General features: G+C 52.9%; 4 protein-coding genes and 1 non-coding gene across 5 annotated transcripts in view; 2 read left to right on the forward strand and 3 right to left on the reverse strand.

The window, feature by feature from the left end:
* Positions 1-3,915: 3,915 nt before the first annotated feature.
* Positions 3,916-5,655, forward strand: CTHT_0069390 (uncharacterized protein; the record flags this gene model as incomplete). The annotated part of the gene is made up of 1 exon (XM_006697156.1): positions 3,916-5,655. The coding sequence occupies one exon, from the start codon at positions 3,916-3,918 to the stop codon at positions 5,653-5,655; it is 1,740 nt and encodes a 579-aa protein (XP_006697219.1).
* A 478-nt stretch (positions 5,656-6,133) lies between these two features.
* Positions 6,134-6,253, reverse strand: CTHT_0069400. Its single transcript has 2 exons — positions 6,215-6,253; positions 6,134-6,170 (listed from the first exon to the last, which is right to left on the reverse strand). It is a non-coding gene; the product is annotated as a tRNA-His (tRNA).
* Positions 6,254-6,996: 743 nt separating this feature from the next.
* CTHT_0069410 (uncharacterized protein) lies at positions 6,997-7,662 on the reverse strand (the record flags this gene model as incomplete). Its single annotated transcript, XM_006697157.1, has 4 exons — positions 6,997-7,033; positions 7,091-7,210; positions 7,283-7,567; positions 7,628-7,662. The coding sequence occupies 4 exons, from the start codon at positions 7,660-7,662 to the stop codon at positions 6,997-6,999; spliced, it is 477 nt and encodes a 158-aa protein (XP_006697220.1).
* A 628-nt stretch (positions 7,663-8,290) lies between these two features.
* On the forward strand, positions 8,291-9,982 carry CTHT_0069420 (transcription factor iiia-like protein; the record flags this gene model as incomplete). Its single annotated transcript, XM_006697158.1, has 1 exon — positions 8,291-9,982. One exon carries the CDS (start codon positions 8,291-8,293, stop codon positions 9,980-9,982), a length of 1,692 nt encoding a protein of 563 aa, XP_006697221.1.
* Positions 9,983-10,691: 709 nt separating this feature from the next.
* The window catches only part of CTHT_0069430 (peroxisomal membrane protein pex17-like protein), a gene marked incomplete at both ends in the record, with an annotated part of 2,270 nt that continues 1,523 nt past the window's right edge, over positions 10,692-11,438 (reverse strand). The window contains 2 exons of the mRNA XM_006697159.1: positions 10,692-11,325; positions 11,409-11,438. The exon at positions 11,409-11,438 is cut by the window's right edge and continues 1,523 nt beyond it. Coding sequence (XP_006697222.1) covers positions 10,692-11,325; positions 11,409-11,438 — 664 coding nt within the window. The remainder of the gene's footprint in view (positions 11,326-11,408) is intronic.

Genomic DNA, 11,438 nt, shown 5'->3' on the forward strand with positions numbered 1-11,438 from the left:
AAGTGCGGGGAGACAAGTGCCTACATGTCATAAATATCACGATGTGTCGGTTCAAGTGCTGTCAACAGTAAGACAGTTGCCCGCAGTTCAGTGTTCTCCCTTAAACCTTTCTCGACAAAGAGCAAGTTCATGATCTTTACGACAACATGTAGGCGCTTGTCTTCCCACACTCGGGGTTTAACTATCTCAGTATGGAGTCTACCTTCACTGTAGGAAGGGAAGAAAAACTTTTAGATGTCATACAAGCGACCTGCGTATGCACAATCGCAGATCACGTCTCACCTTAAAAGACTTCCAACTTCTCATCTTTTCCCCTTCTCAACTTTCGGATGTTGTCGATCGCTTTATGTTACGGATAGCCACGTGGAAAAACCTCTGACTGGAGAGCTTCCAAGTTCCATCGTCAAGGACCTCCTCTCCATAAGAACCCATGGTCCAGCTCCTTCTCGCTACGCACACACAAGTTCGACAGATCAAATCTCACAAACCAAGGATTCTGCCTGTTGCTAGGCTATCTTGTTTTTCAACCTGGGCAAGGGGTCTCCAGGTTCCAACAGGGAATATTGAGCCGGATCGGCGGTTTTCGGCGGCTGGACTGGACAGGGGGAGGGGCAGTGGAGAATGCAGCTGTTCTGTCCAGAGCTGGGCAAAGAGGAGCCAGAGAAAGAAGCGGGAAAAACTCACCCGCCTTGCGCCGCCTCGTGCGTGCGCCTGAACAGTGAAATGTGAGCAAGTCCTTGGTGGATACTGAGGAACTCCACAACACAGCAAAGAGAATCCACTGGGGTAAAATGAGACTCCTCTTCTCATGACATCGTGAGAGGTTTTGATGTCGGTTTGGTTGTGGGACGCATGGGTGACGGAGGGCTTGTCAGTCTTTTTCTGCTCTTCAGTATGCTCCCTTCTTTGTGCAATCAGATGGCCAAGATGTCGACAGAGAAAGTGTGACTTCGAACTAAAGAAAGACGGTGAGTGCAAAACCCGGAGAGGCCGTCCACGTGGAGGAAAGACGGGCGTAAACAAGGATGACTTTCAGCTAAACTAAAGGGCGAGAATCTCTGTGAACTCTGTAGAACAATGGGACGGAATTCCGCGTTTAGGCTGCACTAGTTGCGCGCTTCCTCTTCAGCTGCTCTGCTTGTTGCTCGTATCTGCACAACAGAATGCACAGATCTTTGGGCTATTGGGACAAGGAGAGTATATTCTGCTCTGTTTGGCTTTCTTTGTTCTCTCTTTTCCCCTCCTTGGGTGGTCAATCATGTAAGCTCTGTGTACATGTTAATCTATGGACTGTAATGCGACAGTGAAGCAGAGCTTGTCTGTTTAGTGTGGTATTTTGCTTCCATGTTCCCTCACCCGCTGGGATGGCTGGTCTAGGGAGCAGGAGAGTTGCAACCATGATCACCAAACCCGCCGTCACTGTGCTTGTAAAGGTGTGTAACAGGATGTATTGTAGATTAAGTACGTAATGTACGGAACGGAAAAGGCTGCAAAATTGGAGACTAGCGCAGCCGATGCGGGGAAGAGCTGTGGAAGAGCTGTGTGGTGGCTTCGGGAAGCTCGGACCCATGGGCGGGCTTGGCATGGAGCCTCAACCTACCTTTTTCTCCCCACAATGGAAACCCTGAGATCATTGGGTCCACTTATGGAGCATCAGTGTACGTCCTTGTAAGTTTTCGATACGTGCAAAACTCAAAAATTACACCGTATTTTGCCGGTTCTACAAGTATGCAGTAAAGACGGCCCGTTCGAAGAGACGCTTTTTTAGCTTTCAGCCCTAGCGATGGACTACTAAGATAGTTCTTCAATAGAGAACAGGTGTCAGGCAATACTGTGACTGCGTGGCAGTAGCTGAGCAAAGGCGGCTCTGCGTGCCTTGGAAGGGATGGCCTCACAGTGTACTGACAACCAGAGTTGAAACAGACTTGATGGTGGCGTGAGGCATACATATAGTAGCTTCGAGTGAGAAGAAAAGCTGGACTGCACTGTACCAAACAGTATCACAGCAGACTGTCATGTTTGGTGTTAGTAGACGGATAAAAAGCCATTCATATGGTCAGTAATGGAAAGGTGTAGCTAAAAATATAGGTAGAGAGAAGTCAGCTGAAAAGCTGCAATAAAGCGGACAATGTTACCTCTATGAGAGGAGCTGGACAATACCGCATACTGTGTATGCAACCTGCGCTCTCCCGCGAGACTAACAGGATACCTATATGTAGGTAATATAAGTGTCTGAAAAGCGAACCTGAACGTCTCGATCCCTATAGTCAAAACTTTAAACAATAAGAACTATGATAGTCGTCGTAGAGTTACACGCGCGTAACGGAAGTTCCAAACTCCTGGGACTGCCGATCAATGGACTCAACACGTGCGAATAGTGCAGATCGCAAAGTGGTCAAGCAAAGCCATGGACGCTAGCTGCCGCTTCCCTGCCTTGGCTTCTCGAACTCGATCTGTAGAGTTGCCTTTTGAAGGTTCGATTCTCCAACAAGAAGCAAACCATTGAATTTCCGGCAACCGGCGACCACACGAAGCATGAGCGAAGCTTCTAGTGTCACCGAAACGGCGAACAGCGCCAGCAGCAAGTGAAAAAGGTGCGCAATCCGGCAGCAGTAGCAACAGCAGCGATAGCGGCAGTGGGACGACAGGCAAAAGTTTTTAGATCCTGGGCTGCGCTAATGCAGGAACCCCCGCTGGGGACCGCTCATTGACCAATCATTGACACAACTGACTGGGCGATGTTTGCGAGCAGGGACTGTGCGCTGCGATATTTGAGGAATGAAGGCCGATGATGAGCTTCAAAGGTTGATATTCAATGGTGTTAAGGGATAATTGAACTTGATAGGACATCAATCAGACCACAGCAGAGTAAGAAATAAGCTCAATTCTCAGTTGGTTTGCTTCAGCGTCGATCAGGCCGTCACGCGGGTCGAGCTTCTGCACTGTTCCAATAGCTCCCAAGGCAGTGGATAGTATAATTACTTCGCTGCACTCCTCTGTCGTCTTATCTGGCGCTAAAGGAGACAAGGTCATGAGTTACCAGGGCAAACCACTACTAGGTAACTGGCAACAGCATGTAAATACAAATTGCAGCTTTCGAAAGGATGTCTTTCCACTGTGATTGACCAGATGATTCTAAGGATTTTACTTATATATGTGGGGAGATCTCAGCTCCCCAAAGACTTAAACTGTATCCCAACACAGCGATATTTGTGTTTTTTTTTAAAAAAAAAAGAAGAAGCGGACGACGTCCCTGGACGCCACCGCCACAAGCTGTTTCGCGAACGCCATGGCGCTCTGTCCCGCAGCGCTGCACGCCAACGAACCGCTTGCATTTCACATGGGTCCCTTGGCGGATCGCAATTCCTAAAAGGTACATGCAACAGGCCAGGCCAAGATGTGTTTAGCCAGCGCCGAAAAGGGTTGGGGTGCCGGATTGGGCTGAAAAAAGCGCAGCCAAGCAAACGTTATCGGGGCCAACTAGTTTATCGTGGCTCAGCCCCAGCGCCATTCCCGCTTGTCTATCCCTGGTCCAATACTTACCGTATGTACTGTACGGGACTGTATTGACGTTGAAATGCGTGCTGATTGATCCCCGGTTTACACTACTAGCGTATGTACGATGCTGGTAGCGCGCCCTATAGTCCCGGTTCAGCTCGCGTTGAATTCGCCTTGATCCATGGAGCTGGAGGCCCGTCTACACTCTGCACAAGCAAGGGTGAGAGGACGAGACCTGGGGACTTGGGGGTTTAGGCTGGCACTTGGTATAAAGGAAGCACACCGAGGATGGCTTCCCGGTTCTGCCCCCTTCTCTCCTCTCGTCTCCAGGGTCATCATCTCTTAGAGGGACTACCCATCCGTTCGTTCTAGACGGCAACAACAATAGTCGAGAGTCCTTCGCTCATCCTCTCCAACATGCCTGCCCTCAGATCCATGGCCGCGGCCATGGCGGCAGCGGCCCTCGTTGGCCACAGCTATGCCACCGAGGTGTCCCTGCCCCCGTGCCTCGATCCCTTTAAGCCTTTCGTTTACGCCGGTTGCTACAAGGACCTCGGCAACCCGCAGCTGTTGCCCTACCGCAGCTCTGCCCCCAGCGAGGACATGACTGTCGAGAAGTGTGTTGCTGAGTGCAAGGGCAACGGTTACCGCTACGCTGGTCTCGTCTACTACGGCATCTGCTACTGCGGTGCCACCGTCCGCGGCCCCGAGGCCGACGAGTCTGAGTGCAGCTTCCCCTGCAACGGCGACAAGTCGGAGAACTGCGGCGGCAACAACCACTTCTCCGTCTGGCAGGACCCTACTTTCCAGGCCACCGAGGAGGTCACCATCGAGCACTACGATCCCATCGGCTGCTGGACCGATGACTCGCCCTATGGTCGTGCCCTCGTCTACAAGCAGGACCACATCCCCTCGTCGGAGATGACCACTGAGAAGTGTCTTCAAGCTTGCCGTGATGGCGGCTTTCCCTTCGCTGGTACCGAATACAGCGGCGAGTGCTGGTGCGGTGTCGTCATTGGCAACGGCACCCACGCTGCCCCTGAGTCTGAGTGCAACATGCCTTGCCATGGAGACAACTCCCAGACTTGCGGTGGTCCTTCCCGCCTGAGCCTCTATGCTGCCGATGAGCTGCTTTCTCTCGAGCCTTGCGGCTACGTCCCGCCGGCTGAGTCCAGCTCGTCCTCTACTGCTGCTCCCTCCTCGACCTCCACCGAGGCCCCTGAGCCAAGCTCGACTTTCCCTCCCGAAGAGACCTCCAGCACCGTCGAGGAGCCGACTACTACCCCTGAGCCGACCACCACTCCTCCCCCCACGACCTCCAAGTCCAGCACCACCACCTCGACCACTAGCTCGGTCTGCACCACCACGACCGTGATCCCGCCCACTTGCGAGTACAAGTGCGGCAAGTGGTGCTCGAATCCTCTGCCCGACTGGAAAGACCAGAAGACCTGCAGCCAGGCCTGGGCCAGCTGCACTCTGCAGATCGCCTCCTGCTTCTTGACCGCCTCGTGGCCCGATGTCCTTGACTGCTTCGACTTCAGCGAGTGGTGCTCAGACGTGAGCCGTGCCTGCGGCAAGATCCACCACAAGCACGACTTCATCAAGCAGCACCCTCCTAAGGGCGGCAACCCGGCCGTGACCAAGACCATCACGGTTCCGTGCGCCACTCCGACCAGCACCAAGACCTCGAGCACTTCTACCTCGACGGTCGTCCCGACCCCGACCAACATCTGCACGCAGCCATCTAACCCCGTTGGCGGCATCCCGTTCCCCATCGTTACCTGCAACGACGTGAGCAAGGACTGGCCGACCTACCCCTTCAAGAAGTTCGACCACCCCGACACCAAGATGTGCAAACGGTACCAGCGCAACAAGGTTTCCACCGCCTGCGCCGACGCCTGCAAGGACCAGTACGAGGACTGCATCAAGGTGTACGCCGAGGGCTGCCGACAGAAGAAGAATACCGGCCCACGGGATCTCCTTGCCGTTTCTAGCAACAGCCAGCAGCTCGGCAGTCTGGGTAAGAGGACGTTCTACCAGTGGACGGACGACTACATGACTGCCGTGCGGAAGTGCGAGAAGCAGCTGAGTGATTGTCTCAAGTTGAATAATAAGATTGATGGGAATAAGAAGTGCCCTAGCTTCGGGCACTATTAAGTGAAGGAAGGCGCTGATATTGTGATGTGTTATGGGTTAGGGTTAAAGGAACGGATAGGTCGGATTTTGATGTTGGATGAAATGGCATGTTGACTTCATTTGTGCACCTCTGGCGTAGCATTCTAGTGATAAATGTTAATACTTAGTTCCACTTGCATTGATGTCCTGCTTTGAGATATACTGATGTTGTGAAGAATGCCAAGTCCCATGCACCTCGTAGGCTCTCTCTCTCTGAGTAGTGCCTGTTGACTCTCTGTAAACCCCGCCAAGGTTGAACCGCCCAAGTGGAAGATAATTTCGCTGAAGGGGAAAGGGTTTGTTCAGACGTTGGACTTGTGCTCTCAAGAAACTTCCATAAGAATCAAGCATTACCAAAGGACAAACATCATGGACATAACTCTCAACAAAAAGCGCAAGAAAAGGGGAAAAAAGAAAAGAAAACAAAAAGACGAGTTCAGGTCAAGAAAAGTGTAAAGATTGGGCGATCCCGGAATCGAACCGGGGTTTCTTCGGTTCTGTTGTGGTAGTCCACATAGAAAACTCGAGATCTCCTACTTTTTACCACAACGAAGCGTCCTAACCACTAGACTAATCACCCGTCTTTGGCTGTGAGATGGTTCTTGTTGCGGCGTTCCTAAAATTTGTGTGGGATGGAGTACGGATGAGAGGGTTGTTTGCTGTATGGACGTGATATTGTGGATGCAGAGGTGGATGCACTTGTGGGGTGTGTTGGTATAATGGAATTTACCGCTGTGGACTTTGGGCATAATAAACGCACGGAGGAGGAGTTTGTGTGAGAGGGTGCTGATTTTTAAGACTTGACAAGCCTTGATATTCGTCATGAAATCGTGAGGTTTAGGAGGCTAGAAAACATCAAAATAGCTTGGATGACTTATGTCCAAGACATTAGCTTAGTTGTCGTTCCTTCATGCAGAAATTTCAGGATGCTAAACTATTTCAGAGACAACATCAAACATGACAGTCAAGAACAAGTGGTCTCACGAAGACACATACGTGCGTGTCATCTGTAGTAGTTAGTAACCCTGTTAAACAGGTTGACCTTGCAAATATGGCTGGATATGTATGGGGTATTAGTCGGCACCGTACATACAGTTCACCTGCCTTCCAAGTCCGCCGTCACTCAGCTCCGGCCTGTCTTGATCCAATCGAGCTGAAGCTCCCACGATGGCAGTAAACGTGCCCTAGGAATGCTAGGACAGCGCGAACGCAAGAGGGCTGACCGTCTCGATAAACCCAAAAGCACGAAATGCAAAAACTCCGAACGCCTTCGCTCATGCAATCTGTGTGTTTTCTAACGTTTATCCCATTGCCGCCAAGATTTTATTGCAGAAGTTCCTCGCAGGTCCAGTCCTCATAGCTGGAATCGGTCAGTTAAATGGTCGGGAAGATGACATCCGAGGTTAAGGGCTCTCACTATCCGTCCGGCAGGTACCGGCGCACAATCAGAGGGATCTTCTTCTCCCGCAACTCCTTGATAGCAATCTGCAGAGGATCCGTCTCACCCTCGAGGTCGACCAGGACGGGTGCGTTCATGCTGTGTCATCGTCAGCATATCTTCCATCCATTTCTAGAATTTCCCCCCCCCCCTCCCCCAGGAATTACCCACCTGATCTGCAGCGCGCGCGTGCCCAGAATACGGGCGCGTTCGTACTTAGTCATGAAGGGCGTTGTTGTGCGCTGGTCGTTCGGAATCTTCTTGTCCTTGTGCGACTTGTCGTTGCCCTTGCCGTGGTTGGCGGCGGCATTGGGGTCGCCCGAGACGATGACGTGGTCCTGGTCGCCCTGCTCACCCTCCTGGTCGGCCTGGCGAACGGCCTCGTCTTCATCGGCCGGCTCTGGCTCCGGCTCGTAGTACTCATCGGGATCCTCGTCAAAGGTGGGCTCGTCGTTGCTGCGTGCGTTTAGCGTGTGATCAGGTTCAAGATGCGGAAGGAGATTGAGCGGAGCTTACACAAGCTCACGGTCGTCGTCGCCGTAATCAGACATGGTGAGTTAAAATGCCTATGGGTATAGGTGTAGAGCTACGCGAGCGATTGGAGCGCGATGGATGTGGGATGAGATGTCGTAGCGGTGATGGCACCTTGTGGATGGAGGGACGGCTTTTGTTGATGGAAGCGATAAAGCAGGATGCGCCGCGGCGGGAGGCTGAGAGGACGTGAAAAATTTGAGTGGGGCGGTCCCCCCTGTCAGCGACTCAGCGCTCGTCCTGAGAGCTTTGCCGCCGTCAGCCTCGCGCTTTGTTTGGTGCTCAACCCTATCTTTCACTTCCAGATTTGGAGAATATGAAATATATTGTATTCGCTATGAATGTTACAGAAAACGAGTTCGATCTCTCTTCTCAATTATTTACAATTGCCAACGACCTGTCGATACCATCCCTCGCATATGCGTTGGCGTTAAGCGTAGCCTTGCGGCTTGCCTGCCGGGGAACCTGCAGCCGAGCTTGGCACCCCACAAAAAAGTTGGGCCAATATCAATTCGACAGCTCTTACACTGCATTTACACAATTTACACATGCAAAAATTATCAATTGGAGCTCTGTCGAAGCATCCTTCCTCAAACAACCGTATTCTCTTCGCTGCTCGCTCAGGCCGCTAATGATACGAGCAGTGCCATGAAACGAAAGGCCCCCGACGAGGACGCCGGCCTTGGGCCTGCGAAACGACAGCAGACAGAAGACCAACAACATTCAGAGTTCACAGCTATTCTGCTCCCAGCTTCCCGGCCGTCCTCGACTTCAGCAGCATGTACACCAGCTTTAGCGCGAGAGGAAGCGACGGTACTTCCCCTATCAACCCCAGCTTCAGCAGACTCAGCCGCTTCGACACCCCCAGCCGACCAAGATGACAATGAGACCGTCATCTCCTCCATCCACCCTGCCTGTGAACCCCCAACACCAGCCTCGACTGTCCCAGCCTCAACGATTACTGGTACCACCGCTAAACGAACTCGTCGCTTTCCTTCCGACCTGAAGACTATCCCCTGCACCTACCCCAACTGCCCCAAGACCTTCAACCGACCTGCCCGGCTGGCAGCCCATTTGCGGTCTCACACTAACGACCGCCCCTTCGCTTGCCCCTACGAAGGCTGCACAAAAACCTATCTCGAAGAAAAACACCTCACGCAACACATCAAGGGCTCTCACACCCATGAACGGAAGTACGTGTGCCAGGTGCCCAACTGCGGCAAGGCGTTCGTCACGGCCACCAGATTGCGTCGGCATGCGGCTGTGCACGAGGGGCAGGAGAGATTTAGGTGCAGGGGGTACGAGGGATGCAGTGCGAGTTTTAGGAAGCATCAGACGTTGGCACGACACATTCGGGTCGCACATCTTGGGCTACAGCCCTTCGTTTGCGGAGTGGAGGGCTGCGAGGCCGGGTTTGATAGTGCGGGGGCCCTGCGGCGGCATACAGACCGCGAGCATGGGGAGATTAAGTTCTGGTGCGAGGAATGCGGCAAGGACGAGGGTGAAGATGGTGAAGGAGGAGGAGGTCGCAGGGTTGGGTTCCGGACGTTGCTCCAGCTCCAGGCACACATGCGCAAGGAACACGTCAACTGTGTCTTCTGTGACGTCCGTTGCAGCAGCCAGGCTGAGTTAGAGCGGCACATCGATATGTACCACTCCGGCACGACGGTCGAAGACCGGAAAACAGTCGCCTGCACATGGGAAGGCTGCAACAAGAAATTCACACGAGTGTCCAACCTCAACGTGCACATCCGGACCGCCCACCAAGGCGTGCGCTTCGTGTGCGGACAAGTCGACACGTTCACCACACCAGACATCACAGACTGGAACTGGAAAGAAGAAGGTTGCGGGCAGGCGTTTTCGAGCCGGCTCAAGCTGGAAGAGCACGTGCGGTATGTGCATTTGGGTAGGAAGCGACCGCCCGCGACATATACGATCAAGTCGGCGCGACCGGGGGAGACGGATGAAATGTCGGCTGCGGTACCGACAAGGACGATTGCGTGCTCGGTGGATGGGTGTGTGGCAAGGTTTGTGAGGCATCATGACTTGGAGAGACATCTGGAGGCGGTACACTTCAGTCAGCTAGAGCTGGGGGGACAGGAAGAGGCGGTGATGATGCCAGATGGCGCAGATGGAGTTGGTCAGCCTGCTCAGGAGACTACCATCGATCCGCGGCTGCAAGGGCTGCAGGGAGGAGATGCGGCTGCTGTGGCGAGTAACGAGCCCTTCTGGATCGAGTCAGCTACTCCAGCTGACGACCAGGCTGGGTTTGACAACGAGTGGGCTGAGATGCGCCGGCTGATTGACCTCGATGCGTTGATGGACGCACGATCTGAGTGATACGAGCTACTTGCATCTTGCTTGCCAACAAGCTGCAGTGATGACATGTTGCGCCGGGACAGGGATAGACAAAAAAAATATATTGGGCGGCTGCGTGTATATTTAGGTTTTAACGTCAGCAAGGAACTTCAATGAGTATTTACTAGATATGGGAGGGATGGTGTTTGCCGGTTGGAGCGAACAATGGCGTTAGGATTGGAGGATAATAAAAACCGGGATTTGCTACATGACATCTGGAAGTTATAGGTTTACCGATATTCGACTTAAGATAACTTATCTCGGGGGGTCATCAATAATGCTGACTCTTTGTTTGTCTGTCGTGCGTATCCGAGTCTCCCACAGTAGACTGTTAAGGCACGTAGCGTCATCGTAAAAAGTTCACGGCACTCTCCAAGGGATGTTGGAAAATGCCTAAGTCACTTGTCAGCGCTGGGTTGGCCATTTCTCCAAGACAAACCCATGTCATAAGTTCAACTCACGCAGCACCTTATACGTTCAAAAAAGAAAGTGAGATGGATGGTATCTCATCAATTCGCTACAGACATCCCGTTCCCAGCAAGATAGATACAATACAACAAGTCTAAATACCTAACCATCATAATAGACAAAAGATATCGATACGCAATCCATACCTTAAACTACCTAGGTGCCTGTCGTGAAACCCGCTCGCTCTTCACACTCATATATTACTCCCCCAATGATCCCCCATCTACAACTTACTCCTAATCTTTTCTTCCTTCCCCTCTTCCTTCTCGTCCTTGGGCAACGCCCCACTCATCAAGTACTTCTCCCCTCCCTCCTTAGCCGCCTCTTGTCCGCCTGGCACATCAATCACACAATCCCCCTCTATTGTCTCCCCCTCGGGAAACCGTCCAAAAAGCACCCATCCCCTCTCCCCCCCGCGCGTCCCCCACCACGCCAACGCCCTCGTCGCCCGCTCGACATCCATCTCCCCGCTACTCAAGACATCCCAAAACCTCCGTTTCGCAGCCTCTTTGAGCCGCGCCGCATCCGGCCCAGAAATGTCGTGAACTGCCCTTGCCGCGAGGGTAAGCCACTCCTCGAAGATTGCATCCGACAAGTAAGGGAGGGAGTCGAGGAGGGTTAGGACGAGGGTAGATTGTTCGGACATTGGTTCTTCTTGTTGTTGCTCTCCGTCTCTCTGTTGAGAGGGGAGAATAGCGGTAGCGACAGGGTCGGATTTGGACGTTGCAGCGCGGAAGCGAACCATTTCTAGCAGTGTCTCCGCCATCTCGGGGTGTGACTTAGATAGCGGAAACGGCGGGGAGACGATCTGCAATACCGTCTTAAACGCCAGACGGAACTGTCTTGGGGTGATATGACTCGGGAAAGAAGAGAGCAACGTCGAGATATAAAACGGGATGATATTCGCTGTGAGTGGAGCGTTGTGCGGACAGGAGAGCACGGCCAGCACGGCGGAGTGTGCCGCCTCGAA

This window comes from Thermochaetoides thermophila (assembly GCF_000221225.1).
Source record: "Thermochaetoides thermophila DSM 1495 unplaced genomic scaffold scf7180000011822, whole genome shotgun sequence".
Classification (NCBI taxonomy): domain Eukaryota; kingdom Fungi; phylum Ascomycota; class Sordariomycetes; order Sordariales; family Chaetomiaceae; genus Thermochaetoides; species Thermochaetoides thermophila.